A 19,942-nucleotide genomic window follows, 5' to 3' on the forward strand; every position below is an offset into this window, starting at 1 on the left:
GCCTGGCCTTTGCCATGCGGGGCCTCTGATTACAGAGTAAATGCATGTAATCGCATAAATCTGCCATTGTTGCACTAATCTAGGCAGCGGAAACGCAAAAGGTGGACACGAAGGACGTGTTGATTTTAGAGAAACGGGCTTGGGAAAGTCATCTGTCAGAAGTGCAGCATTAACTCAGCTGTTACATTACACTCGAAAAAGCAAGCAGAGACCTTTGCTGGTCACCAACAAAAACCCCTGACTTTTTCCCCATGTATTTTCACCTGACACTTTTTATACCACCATTAATAAACTGTCCATAAGAACACCAATATTCATGTCTTTATAAGACGATTGGAAACTTGGTCACTCCCTGGAAAACTGGTCATTCCCTGCTTTCCTAACCTGCAAAAGGTACGCATGCTGAGCTGGAACATACACACTTATTCATGCAGGTCAGCCATAAAGACGCGTAAATCTCTATGTTTTCCACTCCAGAAGCACCTCGACACAAATGCGTACAGCCAAAGCATGCAGTCTTAAATCTAATGACAAGAACTTCCCTGTGAAACCACAGCTCTCAGCAAGTGCTCTGTGTGCTTTCAACTCTCTTCTCCAAAAACAAAATTATACACATCCACGAGAGTGTGTTATACTTTCAATCAGGATGAATGTTGACTAGGATGACGATTCTACTATTGTTCCACTCCTGCTCATGCAATTCCTTATTTTTGCATTAATTCATTCATTCATCTAAGAGCTTTATCCAGGTCAGGGTCAAGTTGGATCTTGGGAACACTGGGTTTGAAGTGCGAATACACCCTGGATAAAACTATATTCTATATATTCAGTCATTTATTCATTAATTCATCCATCTTCAGTAATGGCGTTATCCTTGTCAGGATCATGGTGGAGCCAAGTCTATCCTGAGAATGTTGGACACAAGGCAGAAATACACCCCAGATGGGATGTCTGTCCATCGCAGAATTCCATCAGCTCATGCAACTCCACAATTATTCATCTTCTGTAATCACTTTATCTATCTATCCCAGGATCACATTAGCTTGAGGTGAGAATACAACCTGGATGGAATGCCAATCCATCGAATTCCATTTTTGTTGAATACCACATTAATTAATTCATTCATTCATTCATCTTCAGTAACCACTCTGTACTGCTCGCGGTTGTGGTGGATCCACAGCCTATCCCGGGAACACAGGCATGATGTGGGGATACACTCAGGATGGGCCACCAGTCCATCGCAGAATTCCTTGCCTTTTTTTTTAAATGCTACAATTCACCATTTGCTGCATTTATTATATCTGCAAATAAACTATTTTTCAAAATGTAAAATTTGCCAGTTTTGACTGAGAAGTCCTCGAGAGAATATCTGCAGCAAGCATCTGCTATTGAACAAGTGCACAGACCCAATTAGCCATTGTTCCATCATATCCTAGAATTCCAGGTGATTGTGAGAACATGTGGAGTTATGTCTTGAAACAATGTCTATCTTAAAACAAAGCCTATCTCTCTTTGGAAAAGATAGCGCAAGCTTTTAAGTCACATTTTGCCGCTGTATCTTCAGGAGATGGCGGCTGGTGGGGTGGGTAGTATGACAGAGAGACTTTATTTGGATTGTTTATCAAGTTATTTCGGGGTGATGACTCCACAAACGGGCGACACATCAGATTAGCCCACCAGCAGTTTATTGTTCAGTCACCCACCCACGAATACATAAAGTAGGAATCTCAGCTACCAGGCAAGTCTCCAGGCAAGAACTATTACTGAGCAGCGAAACTACAAAATGCATAATGTTTGGGTGTGTGTTTGTGGCAGTGAAGCATGAAAAGTCACTCGGCTCAACTGCTGCTCCAACTATCCAAGAAGACCCACAATAGGACCATGAGGAGCTTCAAGAACAAACAGATACCATCTAAGTTAGAAATTCTAGGTGGTCTGACTGAATACGTACCAAAATAATAAAAAAAAGAACTAAAGAAAAAGAAAACAAAGTAAAACAATTGCACATCATTGAAGTGTACAAATTAAATGTGAATGGTAAGAAGCAATTGCTGATGGCTGAATAAAACAAACCATTTCTGTGAGAGACTTTTGAGTTGAGTGTGGGCCATTTTAATTACAATATAGGTAATCCTATTAGCATGGTGCTAGAGGCTCAGAGTCCCATACAAAAGAGCAGCAGGCAGAAGATATGCTCCATTTCTTAATACGATCCCGATTCTATGGCAACATGGCCACAAATGAGCTGGTTTAGCAGGGTGCTCCCAGTGGAGAGTCAGCCATTGTAGCTCCCAAATCCATCTTACTGAGACAAGATATTACATTACTCATATCATGCAGGCATTAATAGGTGGAGAAAAAACCCAGCAAGAATAGATGGGAAACCAAATGCGGCTTTTGCTGCTGCTTCTCACGTACATGCACGGCAGTGTTTTGTGATGCCAGCTGTATACTTTTTGGTTGGGCAGTGTAAACTTTTCCAAGAGATTCCTACAGAAGATCTGCCAGCATGCCTGGGCCTCAACCCCCCACTGAATCTGCCTCCCTTTGGGCAAACACCTGGACAGTTCTCACAAGGATATCGCTGTGCCTGTGTGCTTCCAGGATCTAAAAAGTGGCACAGATAAGAGATGGTCTAGTATTGTAAACACAGACAGATTCATATAAAAAGACTCTTGGCGTCATGTGATTGGCTCAGGGGTGGTACTTCTTTACTCTCTTTTCTTCTAGTATGACAAGTGACACAACAAAGTATCCAGAATGTGGTCAGGACAGCTGTTTTGCTCCTGCTTGGCGCTGACTGTCATTTATCTCCATCACAGTCCCTTAGATGTACATGTCAACCATAGCTGCCTAGAAACTTTTGAGGAGTATCACATGTATCCTTTTTGATGAGCTTTGAGTGGTTGGAGGGGAGTGCAGGACAGGTTCCCTCAGGCCTTTCATGTGCTACACAAACAGAGCTACTATCTGAGAGACCCCTTTCTCAAACTGGGCGTCACACAAGCACACACAAATCTCTGACTTTCAAACATTAATGGCAGGTCTCAGGGAGACAGGGGGATCAGTGTTGGCCCTTGTTTGGGTGCTTTTAGCAACCGTTTAGGCCTGTTTAGTGCCCCATTTGGGCCCAAATAAATCAAGCTTGTCAGGAGAGAGGCCTCTATTATGAGCCTTTGCCGAGGCCTGTCACTCACAGTGCAGCCTCTTACACCTTTCAGCTGCTAATTACAGGGAGGCAAACGGAACCTAACAGGCTTGTGTGGTAGCATGGCAAGGTCTTTCTAAGACTCCAGTATGAGGCAAAATATTTGTGGGAATGGAGACTGCTGGGGATTCCCCCCTCCCTGAAATTCTCCTAGTTGCTTCTGAGACTTTTCTTATTTGCTCTCCATCCTCTGACCCCATCTTAAAATGAGTGCCAAGCCCTTTTGCTAGTGGTTGAAAGCAAAGCTAAGGCAACTCTTACTGGGTCATTAGCCTGGATACTGACCCTTGTGTTTGCAAGTGTGTGCCTATGAATCTGAATCAGAGCAGCCAAAACGACTTTATAAAAAGCAGACCTGATCAGGATGGCACAGGACCATCACCCACATCATTTCATGAATAAAATATAAGGGTAGAGAGAGAGAGCAATGAGAAGGTGAAATCTTAACCGTCCACAAACATGTGGAACATCATCGTGGCTGCACGGCGCAAGCCACAGCTTGCTAATGTATGGTGATAGAGTCTCATCAAAAATGCATGAGTGACATGAACTTCAGGGTTGGTTCAAAGCCAAAAGAGAAGACAGTTCATGACAGAGGCTATTTGTACACGTGTGTTCTGCAGTTATGGAACTGAGCATTCTGTAGAGGCCTCTGCTGCCTGCAAAGTGAATTTAAGCCTTTATCTTCTCTCCCTAAGCCTTTATCTCCTCTCCAGCTGACCCCTTTGCACTCTGCAGAAGGGCCTCATGAGTTAAAGTTAAAGGTAAAGTGGGAAAAGCACCTCATTTCCAGATTTGGCATGAAACACACAGATTATTGGACTGAAACATCTTTAACATGCATTATCAATATTGTTAAGATGTTAAAACACTCTTACTGTGTGGATTTTCTATAGAGCAGTTATTGCTCAATCGAGTAAATTCTTTGAAAGACTCAATGAGCCACACATCTTCGCGCTCTGCTCCTATCTTCATGCACAGTTCAGTTCCAGCCCTAATCTAACCCACTTGGTTCAGCTAATCAAGCCTTCAGTAGCATCTGAAAATAGAAGCCAGATGTCTTTTAACTAACTTTTGTAGGATGGAAGAGGTCCAGAGGGGTTGATGTCCCTGCTTTATGCCCTATTTTATCCAGCAATGATTTATCATTGAACCAGGCTTCCCCAAACAATCCCAAAGGGGGAACACACTGCCCTCTCACTTTAGACACAAAAATGACAAAAGAAGGAGCTAATTTTTTCCTATAGTAACAAATTACACAGGGACCTGTGGTGGATGCGCCACTTAAACATGAGAAATGATTTTAACAACTGTGTAATTGTTGATATGGTGAATTTTTCTGTGAGAAGACATTTAGTTTGCAATTTTCTCCAGTGCTAACATTTCATAACAGTCAGAGGTAAGGCTGTAACTTGGTAAAAACACAAGATTTATTTTTTTTAACAGTAAAAAGGGAGGCTTGTGACGGAACAACTGTTTATAGCTGCTATAATGTAGGTGATAACAGGAACTAACTTGATTCATGGACATTCTACAATATTATATAGAACTACAAATGGATAGAAAGGATGACATGTCATGAAAATGTGTTCAGGTAAGAGTAAAAATAAGAGATGGAGGAAATGTGATGAGGGCAAAACTTAAAAATAATCCAAACAACAAAAAAAAAACATCAGAGATATTTTCCCACCTTATTGCAGCCTGAACACTGTGTGTGTGTGTTTGTAAATGAAAAGAGTTGAATTATTCATTTAGAGTGCACATCACTCTCTCGACCCGTCAATACAGCTCCGTTGTGACGGTGTGTGTATACATTACATTATAATGTGTATAGGGTGTCGCCATTTCCCGCACGCCATCCACAAGACAAGCGCTGGGAAAAGAGACAGGAAGAGAGATGATGGAGCAAGAGGTGCACACACACACACACACAAAATATGTCTATCTACTGTATCAGGCGAGGCTTTGCTTTAAAACACTTTCAAAGTAAGCTATCCATTTCAATCCAATTCATTTCAGGTAATCGTTTACCAAAGAAATTGTTCTGCTCTGTAGCCTTTGAGATGCTTTGTCTTATAATTTAACAATTTAGCTATATAGCACATTAAGTCACTCATATACAGATATACTTATAACTTATGTTAAACCAAAAAGTCAATTATCAAATTATCAGGAATGCCAACATTTCCCTCAGAAGTGTTGATAAACGCCCCAAAAAACCCTCAGTTTGACCAAAGTTAAACTTTAATTACACTTAGCATTGACTGCTAATCAAATTTCCAAGGGTAATTTTTTTTTTTAACTATAATGAGAAATGTCAACATTGTGTAACACCTCTTAAATACAGACACTCAGAGCTGTCAAAACATTTTTTATTTCCAAAACTGTGACTAGCCCAAGAGTGGGCTGTTTATATGAAATCTATTTGGTTAAAAAAAAAGTGGTGAAGACATGACAGTGTTTAAACGTCGCACGCTTTCAGTCTGGAAAATCCTTCAGGTCTGTAATTACATCCTTACAAAGAAGTCACTATAAAGCGTTCAATGCTGAACCTTCGTAGTATGTTTGACTAGAAGCTTTTGTTCGAATGATCACTGATGTTCTGATAAAGCTAATTTTCCTCTAGTTTTCCTATGTTACCATTAGTGTACCGTTCCTGTAGCCTTTTGCTGAAATCTACAGCTATGTGCTTTTAAAAACACACAACTGCACAATTAATCACAATCTTCCTAATGCAAACAGCTGCTCATTGAGAGGGAGTAGCCCTGTGTCACTGCTGTAAACAGTTCTTTCAGAGGACCATCACTTTGTAATCATGCAAACACACACGGTCTCACAAAGTGCTAATCAGTTTTAGGACGGCACACAGGAAAAAAAAAAACAAAAACAAGTACAAATACACCACGCTTATAGAAAGTAGAGCTACCATATGTGCCTACTGAATGTTAGTCATGAGTGAAAGGTTGAGCTATTAGCTGTGAGGGTAATGTAACATCAAGAGACCCATTAGAGAGACGTCATAAATCTGTGCTCATTCAGTGCAAGACTGTGTGTGCGCATGTGTGTGTGTACGTGTGTGTGTGCGTGTGTAAATGATCATTTTGTATATAAATCAGGTCTCTAAAGACAAGTATCCATGTTGTATTAATGTCCCCACAAAATCAATGTGTGATCTGTGTCCCAAAAATGTTATATTTCCATGAATGTGTGTGTGTGTGTGTGTGTGTGTGTGTGTGTGAGAGAGAGATCATTTTGTATATAAATCAGGTCTCTAAATACATGTATATGTGTCCATGTTGTTCTAACGTCCCCACAAAGCCAATGTGTGATCTGTCTCAGTAATATTATACTTCCATGAATGTGCGTGTGTGTGTGTGTGTGTGTGTGTACATGTTTTTTTCCATATCCTGGTGGGGACTAGTCAAATGTCGCCACAAGGATAGGCATATCCGACAGATTTGACATTTTGGGGACATTCAGCAGGGCCCCACAAGGAAAACTGTCTTTTTTTCTTTCTTTCTTTTTTAATACAAAAGCTGCTTCTTAAAAAAAAAATAAATAAAAAAAATAATAGAGACAAAAGTTTTCCTTTTGGTTACTGAGGTTATGGTTTCATTTAGGTGTGGGCATACAACTAGTTAGCTGCATTAATATTTATGTCAATGAAAGGTTCTCACAATGTTAAAGGAGTAAGACAATGTGTGTGTGTGTGTGTGTGTGTGCTGACCTGACGGTAAGTGCCCTCCATGAGTGTGTCAAGGTTCTGTAACGGTGCTGGAGTCTTGTCTTTAAAGCGTGTGAGCAGTCGCCGTTGGATGGCTCTGAACTGGACGGCTCGCTCTGAAAGCAGGTCCTGATACTTCTGTGCGTTCACTCGGAGCTGCAGTGTGCACAAGAACAACAATAGTGCATATGTTTCTGTGTGTGTGTGTGTGTGTGGGAATAATTTTTCAGACTATTAAGAAAGCCCGCTGCTAGCAGTGTTTATCATCAGTCTGAGCAAATTCATTCGGACTGAAGTGTTTACATGTACCCTAAACTCAGCGAGCTGTTTAAAAATCTCTGTTTAGGTAGAAGTGTGTGTAAACTGAGCTACATGTATGCACAAGCAACATTTAATGTCATCTTTATTATTGTCAACGAAATTTATGTCCCAAAATATTAGTTATGTGCCTGTCCACCCTCACATTATAAATGTGTAACATTAACTTTGTTTCTTTGGGACCGGTTTCTTGTACCCGTCACACTGGTCTGTCAATTTTCTGTCCCTGAAAAGGTCATTAAACTTGTTCAGATAGAAACTGCAGAATTCCAATCCAATTTATGTGTGTACATACATAAATGTTTTTTATTCCATCCATGCTATTGACTAGATTATTAGGTTGTATGTAAACATAAATACCATTACCTTAGTTCTTGATTTATATTATTTCAACTCTATACCAAAGCACTGTTAAATTCCCAATTCAGATTGGTTAGCAAGTGTTGATTAATTTTCTATAACACCGCGGCTTGGACAGTAGCTCTGGCAAGTAGGTTTATATTACTGTGCTGGTTCCTATATGTTATCATTTCTATGGTAACAACTTATACAAGAAACTTGCATAGCGGACGCACCACATGATTAGTGGAAATTTTTAGACAATTGTGTCACTTGGGCGCACATAGGCAATGCACTTTAAACTTCCTCTTGTTTGTTCAGTCCAGCATTGTGAGAGTTCATGACACTGACTTGTTTTGAAGATTTGTTAATAGGTTATCAGTAAGTCTTGTTTTTTTACTGCACATTGCAGTTTATTTGTCTTTAATTAAAACTTCGGGTTTCATATCTCCTCATATAAAATATATTATAGCCAATATTGTCATTCGGGGCTTAATATTGTGTATGAACATAACATCTCACCTCAAAGTGGTGGTCCACAGTCTCAAAGTATTCAGTTAGTGGGATCGGGCCGGAAAAGCTGTTGCGGAAATCTTTGACTCCGAGCTTGGCAAAATGCCGCTCGAAACGTTGCACCAACTCCTTGGCAACCAGCCAGATATCCTCAAAGCTTTCGCTCTGGATCCTGTAACGCTCTGCAGGAGGGCCGCATACACACACACACACACACACACACACACACACAAAGCAGTGCTATCATTCTTTGCCCGGCTCTCCACAACACCTGTAATTAACCCCTGCCAACGTAAACCAGATCACAGGACTCTTTCCCCTGATGGATGTGTGTGGATGTGTGTGTGTGTGTGTGCGTGCGCGTGTGCGTCACTCACGGGATGTTTTGGAGGCCAGGACGGTGACCCGAGAGCCAGCGATAAACTGGAAGGCTAGGGCGTTACCCTCCTTATCCTCGGCCTTCCCTGAAAATTCTTCATTAATATAAGTAGAAAAAAGTGAGCAATGAATGAAAAGCATTAAAAAAAAAAAGCATAAAAAGCAACTGGTTTTCTTTGCTAAGATCTTTTCTGTTTGTTGCTACACCTCTCTCTTTCATACACACACTGTTCTCTGACTGTCCTACTGTGTGGCAGAAGGGATGTCAGACAGAGATAGACACTCTTATCTCCCTACAGGACGCCAGTCAAGGTGAAGTGAGCACAATGGCGGTGCCCCTTATCTGCCCTCCTGCTTTCGGCCCCTGCTTTTATCTCAGAGTCCGCGCGGCCCCCTGTCTGCCGCGCCAGCGTTGTCCCCTCCATCACCCGCTCACCACAACCAGATAACCCATCATACACAGCTGATAATGAGGGAAGGACTACAGCAATGCTCCTGTCACAGGAGAGATGTGCTGATGTAGAAACTATAGCTAGTGAGACTGTACTGAAAATATAATTCAACTCTTTACATTTAGTTTAGACAGGACACAACTGAACAGTTAAGACAGTTCAGAACAAGGCTCAAGGTCCCAGCTTGATGGTGCTCAAATCTGAACTCACGTTTGAATCTTCCGATCAGTATTCCGATGTCTTAACCACTGAAGCACCACTATCCTCTTTAAAAGTGCTATATAATGTATTTTTCCAGGCATATTTGAATTATTATATTTTGTATGAAATACATTAGGTCTGTGTATTTTTAATAAACTGCCATCAAGTTTCTCTTTAACACAAAAACCTGTTTTCACTGAGACCTCCCACTAGTCAAGAATATTCATAAGCAATCCCTGACATTCATTAAACAAGGAATAAAGCCTGACATGGTGTGCACTTAAAGGAAAAACTAATATTAGCTCTAAATCTACTTGCTATATAGTCAATGTTAACATTAATATTTTTTTTATACTGTAACTTATTTCCTGGCATCGGATAAGCTTAGAAACATAGCAATAATAATTAAATCTTGAAACGTGTGTTCAGTGATTATGTCTGAAAATGTCTGGTAAACTCACATGACAGACCACTACTTTCATGTTGGATAAGCGCTAGTTACAGGCTATGAAAGGCATAGTGATTACGCCTGGGAGAGTTTCTTTACTGAACTGAAGAAACCACACTAGTTACAGATTTCACATTTTCTCAGTGTTGGTGCAAACCAAAAACCAGCAAAATACAGGAAAAAGCCAATTTTCACTATATAGCACCTTTAAAATAGGGCCTTATTATGCTATAACTGAAGGACACATTGAACAAGTAATCTCTTTTGCACATACAGCTGTTTTTTTATTTCATCACTTATGGAAAAAACTTCTCTATGTGTACCAAGTCACCATTTTATTCAGCACTAAAGATGTGTATTTAATAAAATTCCCACTCAATATATTTAATATGAGGATTTCTCAAAAAAGAAACTTTTGTCTCAATGTTACATAATACATTCACAAATAATAAAATAAAAAGCTCTTGGTCTGAAGTTTGGGCCCTATTTATTAAAGACATACCAACATATCCATGATTAAATCCCACCAATATAAAACATTTCTAAACAATTTGTAGATGTTCAATAAATACTGTACATTGGCTTGTGTACTTGGTGACTAAACACTCCACCAAATGGTGGTATTAAACTCTCTGTGTGTCAGCGTGGAGTTTCCGTGGGGGATGTAGCCCAGATGATGTTTAGATTTCACTTGGCTGTGACCGTGTGGAAGTCAATACCAAAGCTGTTTCCTTCCACAGTGCAGTTCCTCAAAAAGTGATGATGGACATCACTCGTTTAAGGCTGCTGTACTAAACTAAAACAAGCCAGCGTCAAAGTCCTGTCCAGCATTCCAACATACTTCTAACACACTCTCATCGACTTCCCCTTGACATTTGGAGAAGGGGATTAGGGGAATCCCTGCTGCCATCTTACAGATTATTTAAAAACTTTATTAGCTGACACAGAGGACTTTGTTAAGAACAGTATTTGTTCATAACACATGATAGCACATGCTGACACACTGGTCTCCTATGTAGATGACCTTGGGATACATAGCAGGTTGTAAATAATGTAGGTAAGTCAGGTTGTGACTGTTGTGATGGTGTACCTGGGAAGGCTTCACTGAGGTTGATGGGAGGTTTGTTGGTGTCCACAGTGATCTTGTACTTGGCATTCTTGGAGGCAGTGGTGGGGCAGCAAACCAGGCAGAGAGGCAGCACGAACTTGCACTGGGCTACTCGCGGAACTCCTGGCAGCATAGACATACAACTTTTTACAAACAGGCCAAGCAAATGAAAGGCAAGAATAAGCCACAGAGATCTGAGGTCTTAATCTGGCAGATCAAGTGGGTAGAAGAACTGAAAAGTATGGAGATCAACATGTCCATCCCTAAATTTTTGCTCATATGAAACTTTCCCTCTAGTATAAAAGAGGCTCAACTTCCTTGCTTGACTCTGAGTAAACAAGCAACTTAAGTCTCCACTTAATATTATCAAGAGACTTGATCAATTCTGCAAGACCTTCAGAGCAGATTAAGAGCCAAATGCTGCCACAAATACTGCTGATTCTCATCTTAGAGAGACTCTGGTTCTCAAAAACTCCTGGCTAGTACATGGTATTCCGTAGATACCAGCAGCTCCCGCTCCCCACTGCTACAATAATCCCATCCTGTAACGTCTTGCCAGGTAACCAGAGCTGCAGAGCCTCAACACAGCTCAGCTCATGTCACTTTCCCCAAGATAATGGGGCAAGAACAAAGCCTCCTGATGATGTGTGGGTACACCCACTTTGGACTGACTTAAAAAACAACGGAGAAGTGTGAAACCAGCACTGGTCTTTCAGGGGTGGTGGTAAGGCAAGGAGTTGAAGACAGCTGGAAAAAATGACTTTTACTTTACCTAACCTTCTCGTCTATACTTCCATGGGAATCGAACTGGAACCTATGCCTTATCCAAACCAGGAGTGATCTGAGTTCTGGTTTTGGCTGATTTCAGAAAGCTTGCTGTCTCTTTTTAAATCCTTATAAGTGTCCTTGTACAAATGAAACAATTTCCTGGAGTCTGGAGTTTGCCAGTGTTTCACAGAGTGTAGCTGCTAGAAACTGATGGGGCTGTTAGATATCTGATTTGCACCATCTTTGCTGTTCCCAGATGGCCATGGGTGCCCTATCCTTTATAGTGTTGCCATGTCTGATGGGACCTCTACCACCACTTACAGGCCTGCGCTGACACTGCACCTTCCTCTAAATGTCATCTAAACACTGTTCTGTGTTACTGGAAGCAGACAAATCTCATTTAATAGACAAGAGGTCACAAAAAAGGTCATGAATTAGCCTCAGCTATCCTTGTTTGAACCAGACTATACCAATAGAAGAAGAAAGAGCCTTTATCTGCCACATATACATACATACAGCACAGTGAAATTCTTCTCTTCTCACATCCCAGCTTGTAGGGAATCTGGAGTCTGAGCCCCAATACAAATGCATCGAATGAATTAACGTCAGTTGAATTGATCAATTGACGGTTCATGGGTAAAAGACAGTTTACATGGTCAGCATCAGTAGAAAATCAGTGGTAATCCATAAATTGTGAATTGTACCAGAAGGCTAAAGTTATGCAGACGATAATTTAGTTCCACTTTGAATTTAAATATGGAATACCAGCTTAAGGCAAGTATTACATGAAAAGTAAGATTACCATTCCTTTTGTTTTAACTATGAGATGTGTTGTATTGTCCTTGAAACACAAGTAAAAAATTATTTGAGTCAATACGGTGAATCTTAACATGACTGTTTCTTATAACTGGAGAATTATATGACAGCTTTCACTAGATTTTTCTCAACTTGCCCGACAGGCCACTATGAGAAAATAAAACAAAAGACACACACACACACACACACACACAAACCTTAGAGCCGGGACCAAAGTCTGCTTGTCCCAGGCACCCAGGTTACTGATTTGTCGACCCCAGAAGAGGGGGTCAAATTGATTTTTTTTTTTTTGCCATTTCTTTACGCTTGCTTAAAAGATAATTTAACCATATCAAATCTCCAGCAGAATTAGTAGGGAACCTTCTTCTGTATATAAAAAATATCTGTAAAAATTGATGCTGAGGCTTCCACTGATAAAAAAAAGATGTTTACATAGTGGTTTATGTGACAATGAATGGGCTTTCTGTGAATATGAAGCCTGTATATGACTTTCAGCATGTGTGTTTTCTGTACACATCTGTATATGTACAGCATGTGAAAGACCAAATGAAAGAATGGATGGATTTTAGTGTGTATGTTTGTGTGTGTGTGTCTATGAGTGAGAGAGCGAGAGCGAGCACTCCAGGTATCGTGTTTCAAACTAACATAAACACTGCTCTAGTCCTTCCTGTCAGTGGCGGCACTCACCTGCAGGGTTCAGCTCTGTCATGGGCAGCGTAAAGAAAGAGAGAGAGAGAAAGAGAGAGAGAGGCAAAAACAACTTTTATGTTATGCTGCACAGCTAGTTTTCCCAGCACACTCCACACAGACAGACAAACTGACACACAATCTGCGTTGTTCCCTAGGTAAATCTGGTAGAAAACAATGTAACTTATACATTATTGAAGATAGTATGTGCATGCAGAGATATACACACATATGGATAGGCTTTGTGTTTTGGTGCTGTTCGAAGTCATATTTTGGGAAGTGTATGAATAAAAACAAGGCTGTAATCAAAATATTGAGCTCTAAATGTTTGGAGATCTTGGAGATCTTAAATGTTTGGAGATCTACGTTGGAAATCTTAAAGGAACACATAAGCCAAACATGTTGTTAACTAGATTTGTGGAGAGACAATTGTGAAAGTAGTGCAAGTTCCAACAATGGGAAATTATGTGAGATGTGTACTATTAATATACAGGTGAAGTACTAGAACTAGAGTTGGCATTTTTCTTTTCTGGTACCGATACTGAAACCTGAGAGTATCAGCTGATCTTTAAAAACTACAACTTTTCATTCCAAATAATGTATTCATAATAATGATTCATATACTGTATGGTTACATCCCTACACTATACCACAGACACAAAATAAACAGCAAATCTTTTACAGCAAAAAAAAGTTGGTGGTTGCTCTGGTGGAGGTAGTTCTGCTGTGGCTCAATGAAAGGAGTATCTTAGGGAAACTTTTCATTTCGATGCAAGTGTTTAGTTTAAGACATAACAACCCTAAAAAATTCTATATACTTCATAGATAGTTCACTAAATGAGACACAGCCAGCTCATAATAAAGGGAAGGCCAAATCTTTGCCTCGTACACTTCCATAATGGAAATATTCTGGGATTCTGTCCCTTCTTATAGGACAAGTGGACATTTGTACAAATTTGATGAAGCTGTAAGCCTTCCGTTTAAGACTTGACCCGCTTCAGGAGTCCACACAAAAGTCAAAAGGTGGAGGGAGAGAACTACTGCTCACTGTAAAAGCCCCACTTTTCTGTCTGACAGGACTTCACTCCTCTTTAAAAAGCCTTTAAGTTCTTAGGTTTCCTCTGCTCGGGGCCATAATAGCTGCCACGGCACTCAGTATTCGCAGGCATGTCACACCTTCTGAAATAACACCTGAGATGAAGCTGGAATGGAGCTGAAATGTCTCAGAACTCTTCCAGGGCCCAATGTGGCATGGCTGTCTATGAATACACACCTCCTTCCCGCTGTAACGGAAACTCTAACTACCCCCGGCGAGCCCTTGTGCCTCCCTGGAAGGGCCTCGCCTCTTTATTTATTCGCTAAAAGGAAAAACTGCCATTGCGTATAGAGCTAGGCATTTTAAGTAGCGGCCACATCAGTCATTCAAACCACGCTTCTGAAAACACAAGACGTCTCTCGACAGCGTTACCTACAGTGCTGGTGAGTTTAGGTTTAAATCTGTCAACGCTGCCTAAGAAGTCAATTTTTAACCTGGAAATAATCACAGATTAAAATTGCTTACAGCTGAAGGTCCTCTTACACTGATCTAGGACCAGATAGTCCACTAGAGATCTTACAGGACATGTTTCAGATTACACAAACATGTTCTTACCCCAAGGGTTTATCACTGAAGGAGACAAAGTTCCTTTTTGGGGATTTGTTTGGGTTCACTGTCTGCAGTAGACAGTTCTGAATAGACAATTATGAGCACTGTGAAGTTCAAAATCAAATAAATTTGGCTGATGTACATTATCGGTGAAAGAGGACATATTGTTAAAAAAAAAATCTGTAAAAAATGTTTTTAAAATTTAATTACAGTAATTTATTGTGTAGAAAAGTGATATTGATAAAATATAAAATATTACCCCAAGCAAGCAATTATTAACTGTGATTCTATAAATTATTACTGCAAGCAAAAAAGCTAAATATGATGTATATCACAATAATTTAACCTTTAGACAAACACAATTCTTGTCAGTTTACTACATTTTTAATAAAGGTCTTAACTGGCATTTTATCAAAAGTATATTTAATATATATTTTATATATTTTCTCATTTCACAATTAGAAAAAGAAAGGTAAGAAATTATACCCATAAACCCGTAAATAAGCAGTTTTGCAGAAATACAGATTCATGCATGTAGGGGTCCCTAAAAATGGACCCCTAAAAAAATCCTAACAACACAATGGAGTCTTTTTTTTTCCTTTATGTAACGTTCAACAAAACACTATAATCTATTGCATGGTTTTGTTTAAAAAAAAACATTAATATGCAAGTCTGGTTTTTATTTAAAATGATCAACAAATACAGTAAAAGTACAGCCAAAGAATTTCATTTACCAGTTAATGAAAATTGCCATTAATTAAACATTTGCAGTGTAGCTTTATTACCAAAAAGTGTTTTTTTTTCCTCTCTGTGATTTTTTTTAACACTGCGGCTACCTTAACATCCTGCTGCCTGAGTGTTAGGTTCTGTGTAAGGTTTGTATGAGTCGTATGATGCCGTTTGATTCTAGTTGTTGTGTATCTCATGCGTCGTTACAGCTGATGAAATCCAACATCTGGCACTTGGCTCCATGTGCTTGTTGCTGCTGCTGCTGCCAGAGCGGCAGGTTAGCGCTGGCTTTAGCCTAGTGCTGAGAGATGCTGTGCAATATTCATTCACTCACTACACAGGTTTCTATGGCTGATTCCTAAAAGGTAAGAGAGCATAGAAAGCTGCATCGCACCCGAGCTTGCCGTGGCCACTGCGGCTTGTGCAGTCCATCACAGCATCTACACAAAACAAGACTTCTAAAAGTGCATAAATCCAAGCTGAGTGGTTTTCTAAGTGGTCTTGACAGATGCTAATCCCTTTACTGATGTTTGTTTTTTCTCTTTTTTCTGGCCCGGGTTATGTGGAGGGTGTTAAGAGTCATGCTGGCATGGTGACAGCAGGTGCTAATGTGACACAGGCAGCTGCCCTGTGGACCTCTGCGTGAGTCTGAGTGAATGTGAAGTATGCGGTTTAAACCTTAAACCAGAGCAGTCTGGGAATGGACGGACTTCTGCATGTGGTTTTAGGTGTGTGGGTGTAGGCCATGTCTCCTTCACTGCTACTGACACACAGAGGACACGACTCCTTCTGGTACTGACACACAGAGGACACGCCTCTTTCACTGGTACTGACACACAGAGGCCACGCCTCTTTCATTGGGACTGACACAGAGGACACGCCTCCTTCATTGTTACTGACACACAGAGAACACGCCTCTTTCACTGGTACTGACACACAGAGGACACGCCTCTTTCATTGGGACTGACACAGAGGACACGCCTCCTTCACTGGGGCTGACGCATAGACGCCACACCTTCTTCACTGGGACTGATAAAGAAACAACACGCTTCCTTCACTGGGAATAACAGAGAGGACACTCCTCCTTCACTGGGACTGATAAATAAAGGACACGCCTCTTTCACCGAGACTGAAAGATAAGAGAAAATATTAAATGGCGACACACAGCACATTTTACCCTTTCAGGGTGCTCTCAGTTTGATTAATCAACTATATATACAGACAGAGCAAGGGACTAACGTATGTCTGATCTGACGTTTGTCTGATCTGGTGTGTGTGTGTGTGTGTGTGTGCACTGTAAAACTTTTCATGTTCATTGTGAGTGGGGTTTCCCCTCTCTGTAACAAGTCAGTGTTAAATGGCCAATGTGGCAGGGTGTGTGTGTGTGCGTGTGTGTGTGTGTGTGTGTGTGTGTGTGTGTGTGAGAAAGAAAGAACCGGGTTCCACTTGTGATCTAATATGTCAGACTGAGCAGCCTGTGAAACAGACAGCCTTTCCACTCACTTATTTTTAGAGGGATAATCGTAAAATGAAAAAGAGTCCAGATTTAAAGCTCGTTTAGGAAGCTTTCCATGAGCCTCTGCCAACCTATACTCTGTCCAAAGGAAACAACGGCACAAACGGAGGTCTTTTTCACTTTTTCTCCATGAAGCTTTCGAACTGAGCAAAATAATCGTAAAAAACAGCGTGACATTTGCGCTGAAATAAAGAGGCTCGCTGAGGGACAAGGATAATGTCTTCCAGAGCATGAATGCTGTCTGGATCCAGAAGCTTCTTCACACACTCTCTGAATGTGGACTTAGCATTGATTGTTGCTGTATATGTTTGGTCAGTAGAACTGGCAAAGCCATTAGGATAGGAGTCTTGAAGATTATTAGTCAAATATAGAAAACATAAAGGTTATATTTAGGTTAATATTTTGAGCAGCTAGTTGATCAAATGTTGTATCAAATGTTTACATTACTCTAAAAATAGACAAAATGTAGAAGGTCTCAACAGACTGAAACACTAGGATGGAAAACAAAAATGGCATTCACGTCACGCTAGAACGTAGTCAGTAACGTAGAGTTTCCGACTTGTAAAACCCATACATGTTTTTTTTCCGAAAAGTCTTGGAAGTGTGACATTATAAACAAGTCCCATATAAAAATTCAAGTTTTGACATTTAAAAGCAAGGAGTATAAGCAACAATGTGGTGATGCGATCCAGCCTGATGTGAAGAAGAATTACTATTGATTATTCCCCTATCACAGCAAGTCCTACAGACTTTTGTTCCTCTTATACCAGGACAATTTACTAAAACGGAATTAAAGAACAACACATACTTTTTATCCATTTTGAGTTACACTGATGTCTGCGGAACAAGTTAGCTCCTGCAATCAATCACTTTACAGCAGCTATAAACAGTTGATCCTTCACCTCTTGTTTTTTTCTCTCTCTCTTTAAGTCAGAACACTTAAAAGAACAGCTATATCTCTGACTGTTGCAAAGTGCTGACACTGGAGACTCCTTACAAAAAAATCTCCTCATAGAAACAATTACGCACATTTTTTAATCTGTTTATGTGGAGCAACAGTTACTATAGAAACGATAACTTACTCTAATAAGTGCATTAATATAAACCTGTGATTTGCCTTGCAGACGGAAGTTCTGTTCGAGCCACGATGTTATAGGACGTAAGCAACACATTCTGACCAATCAGAATCAAGAATTCATCAGTGCTGTGGTATAAGCTAATCTCTTATTTAGCTACGTTAGCAAAACTCAAAGACCTTTTTACAACAAACAAACAATTCTACTACAAAGTGCCTCAAATGTATGTGGACACATTTAAAAGACTTTTAGGAAATTTTACAAAAAATTTATTATTTATCAAAGAAAATTTAAAAAAGAAACAATAGGTACAAATATACATTTCCGAATGGAGTTGTTGTTAATGGAGGAGTACTGATATCTGTAATTTATCATAACTTTGCTATCATATCGTCTTACTACCCAGTCCTACTATAAACCTAGAACAGTCTACTGCTTATGTAGACAAAAAATGGCACAGGCATAATAACAGGTACACAAAGTACAGAATGGTCTGAGAGTATGTGTGTGTGTGTGTGTGTGTGTGTACCTGTGGGTGAACTGTAGGACACAGCCACGTCTCCGGTCAGGTCAGCTGGAGTGTAGTGGCCGTTCAGAAAAGCTGAGAATGCCACGACTACCTGAGAGCCACTCCCTGCAAACACAAGCATTAGACTGAAGGTCAGATACAAAAACTATGGATAAGAATGTGTCCAAGTATCGTCGGAGTGAGTGACACATGACTTACTTAAATCTCACAATGTTCCATATGATTAAATTCTCTCACAAATACTTTACTGCAGTGTTTTTGCTGTATTCTTAAAAAAACACACACAAGGGGAGTGAAAAGTCCAACTGGAAAACCTAAGTTAGTGTTGAACACATGACAAGCGAGTGTTATTGTATCATAAAATATAACAGCCAATCAGGTTCTAACATGCAAATGCCGGATTATCTGTGGTTTTTCTTATTTGCATATTCAGATAATCTGGATTTTGCCATGAGGGGAAAAGTGTAGGTGTTTCTGTATGTTTATTTTTTGTTTTGTTGAACCACCACTTTAAGCAATTTCTTAATTAATATAGAAAAATCAGTAACAGTTTTACAAAAAGTGATTAAATGTAAAGAAAAAAAAAAAAAAAAAAAAAAAAAGCTTAATATGCTTATATTAACAAAAAATATTTTTGTTAATATATACAAAAATATTGTAATACTTTGACCAAAAATGATTAAATGTACCCTATAAATTAATACATTTTTTCATTTTAATAGAAAAAATAGTAATAGCAATATTTTTTGTGTAACTGTATGCAGGTTTTTCAAAATTTTAAGAACATTCTTTCATTAATGTATCTATTTTTTTTCCTGTTTTTTGGATTTTTTTCTCCCTAATTTTTAGTCTAGGCCATTTTCTACCCATCAGCCAGTTTTCCCCTATCATACGACAGCTATCAACCCGGGAGGATGAACATGTGCTTCCTCCATTACACATAAAGCCAGCCAATCACATCTTTAAATATCACAGGGCGGTGTAACACACTTGGAGTAAAGCGCTATCCGCCCTCTTCTGCATACATACTGTCGCTGTGATTGACAGGTAAGTGAAATTACGTCATCCCTACACACACACACACACAGCACGGCCAGTTTTGTCCCTTGGCTCCCAGCCACTCGGGAGTGCAAGGTATCTATTAATCATAAAGATGCTTGTATTGTATTCTCTTCTATAAACTGATACATATACATAGTAAGGTAAAGTTATTGATCATTTTCTGAGAAGTGCTGAGAGGGTGATGTTTGATGATTAACAACATAAGGATCTAAGTGATGTGTTAAACACGACGTTTTAGACCTAGGATCTCATAAAGATCATAACAGGAATAGCATCAAGTAAGAAGGGGAGGGGAGTGCGCATTTTCATCCACTAATGTCATGAGCAATGAGGTGGAAGTAAAAGGGTGATAAAGAGAAGAAGACTGGAAGTACTGTCTGTTTTATATAAGAAAGTGTGTCTCTGTTCGACTCTGTCCCAAGTGC

The 19,942-nt window shown here is 39.8% G+C and overlaps 1 protein-coding gene across 4 annotated transcripts in view; it reads right to left on the minus strand.

The window, feature by feature from the left end:
* The window catches only part of bbs9 (Bardet-Biedl syndrome 9), a 115,677-nt gene that overhangs the window by 64,044 nt on the left and 31,691 nt on the right, over positions 1 to 19,942 (minus strand). For 3 of the 4 annotated variants that reach the window (XR_008300685.1, XR_008300684.1, XM_053227711.1), the window contains exons 14-19: positions 18,456 to 18,560; positions 12,961 to 12,975; positions 10,672 to 10,812; positions 8,480 to 8,575; positions 8,112 to 8,284; positions 6,936 to 7,088 (exon numbers count right to left, since the gene is read on the minus strand). Coding sequence is in view for 2 of the 4 variants with exons in the window: in XM_053227711.1 (XP_053083686.1) it covers positions 6,936 to 7,088; positions 8,112 to 8,284; positions 8,480 to 8,575; positions 10,672 to 10,812; positions 12,961 to 12,975; positions 18,456 to 18,560 (683 nt within the window). In the remaining 2 variants the exon portion in view is untranslated. The remainder of the gene's footprint in view (positions 1 to 6,935; positions 7,089 to 8,111; positions 8,285 to 8,479; positions 8,576 to 10,671; positions 10,813 to 12,960; positions 12,976 to 18,455; positions 18,561 to 19,942) is intronic. The other variant, XM_053227712.1, reaches the window with a different exon arrangement.

Source organism: Pangasianodon hypophthalmus, chromosome 21, assembly GCF_027358585.1.
Source record: "Pangasianodon hypophthalmus isolate fPanHyp1 chromosome 21, fPanHyp1.pri, whole genome shotgun sequence".
In the NCBI taxonomy this organism is placed as follows: Eukaryota; Metazoa; Chordata; class Actinopteri; order Siluriformes; family Pangasiidae; genus Pangasianodon; species Pangasianodon hypophthalmus.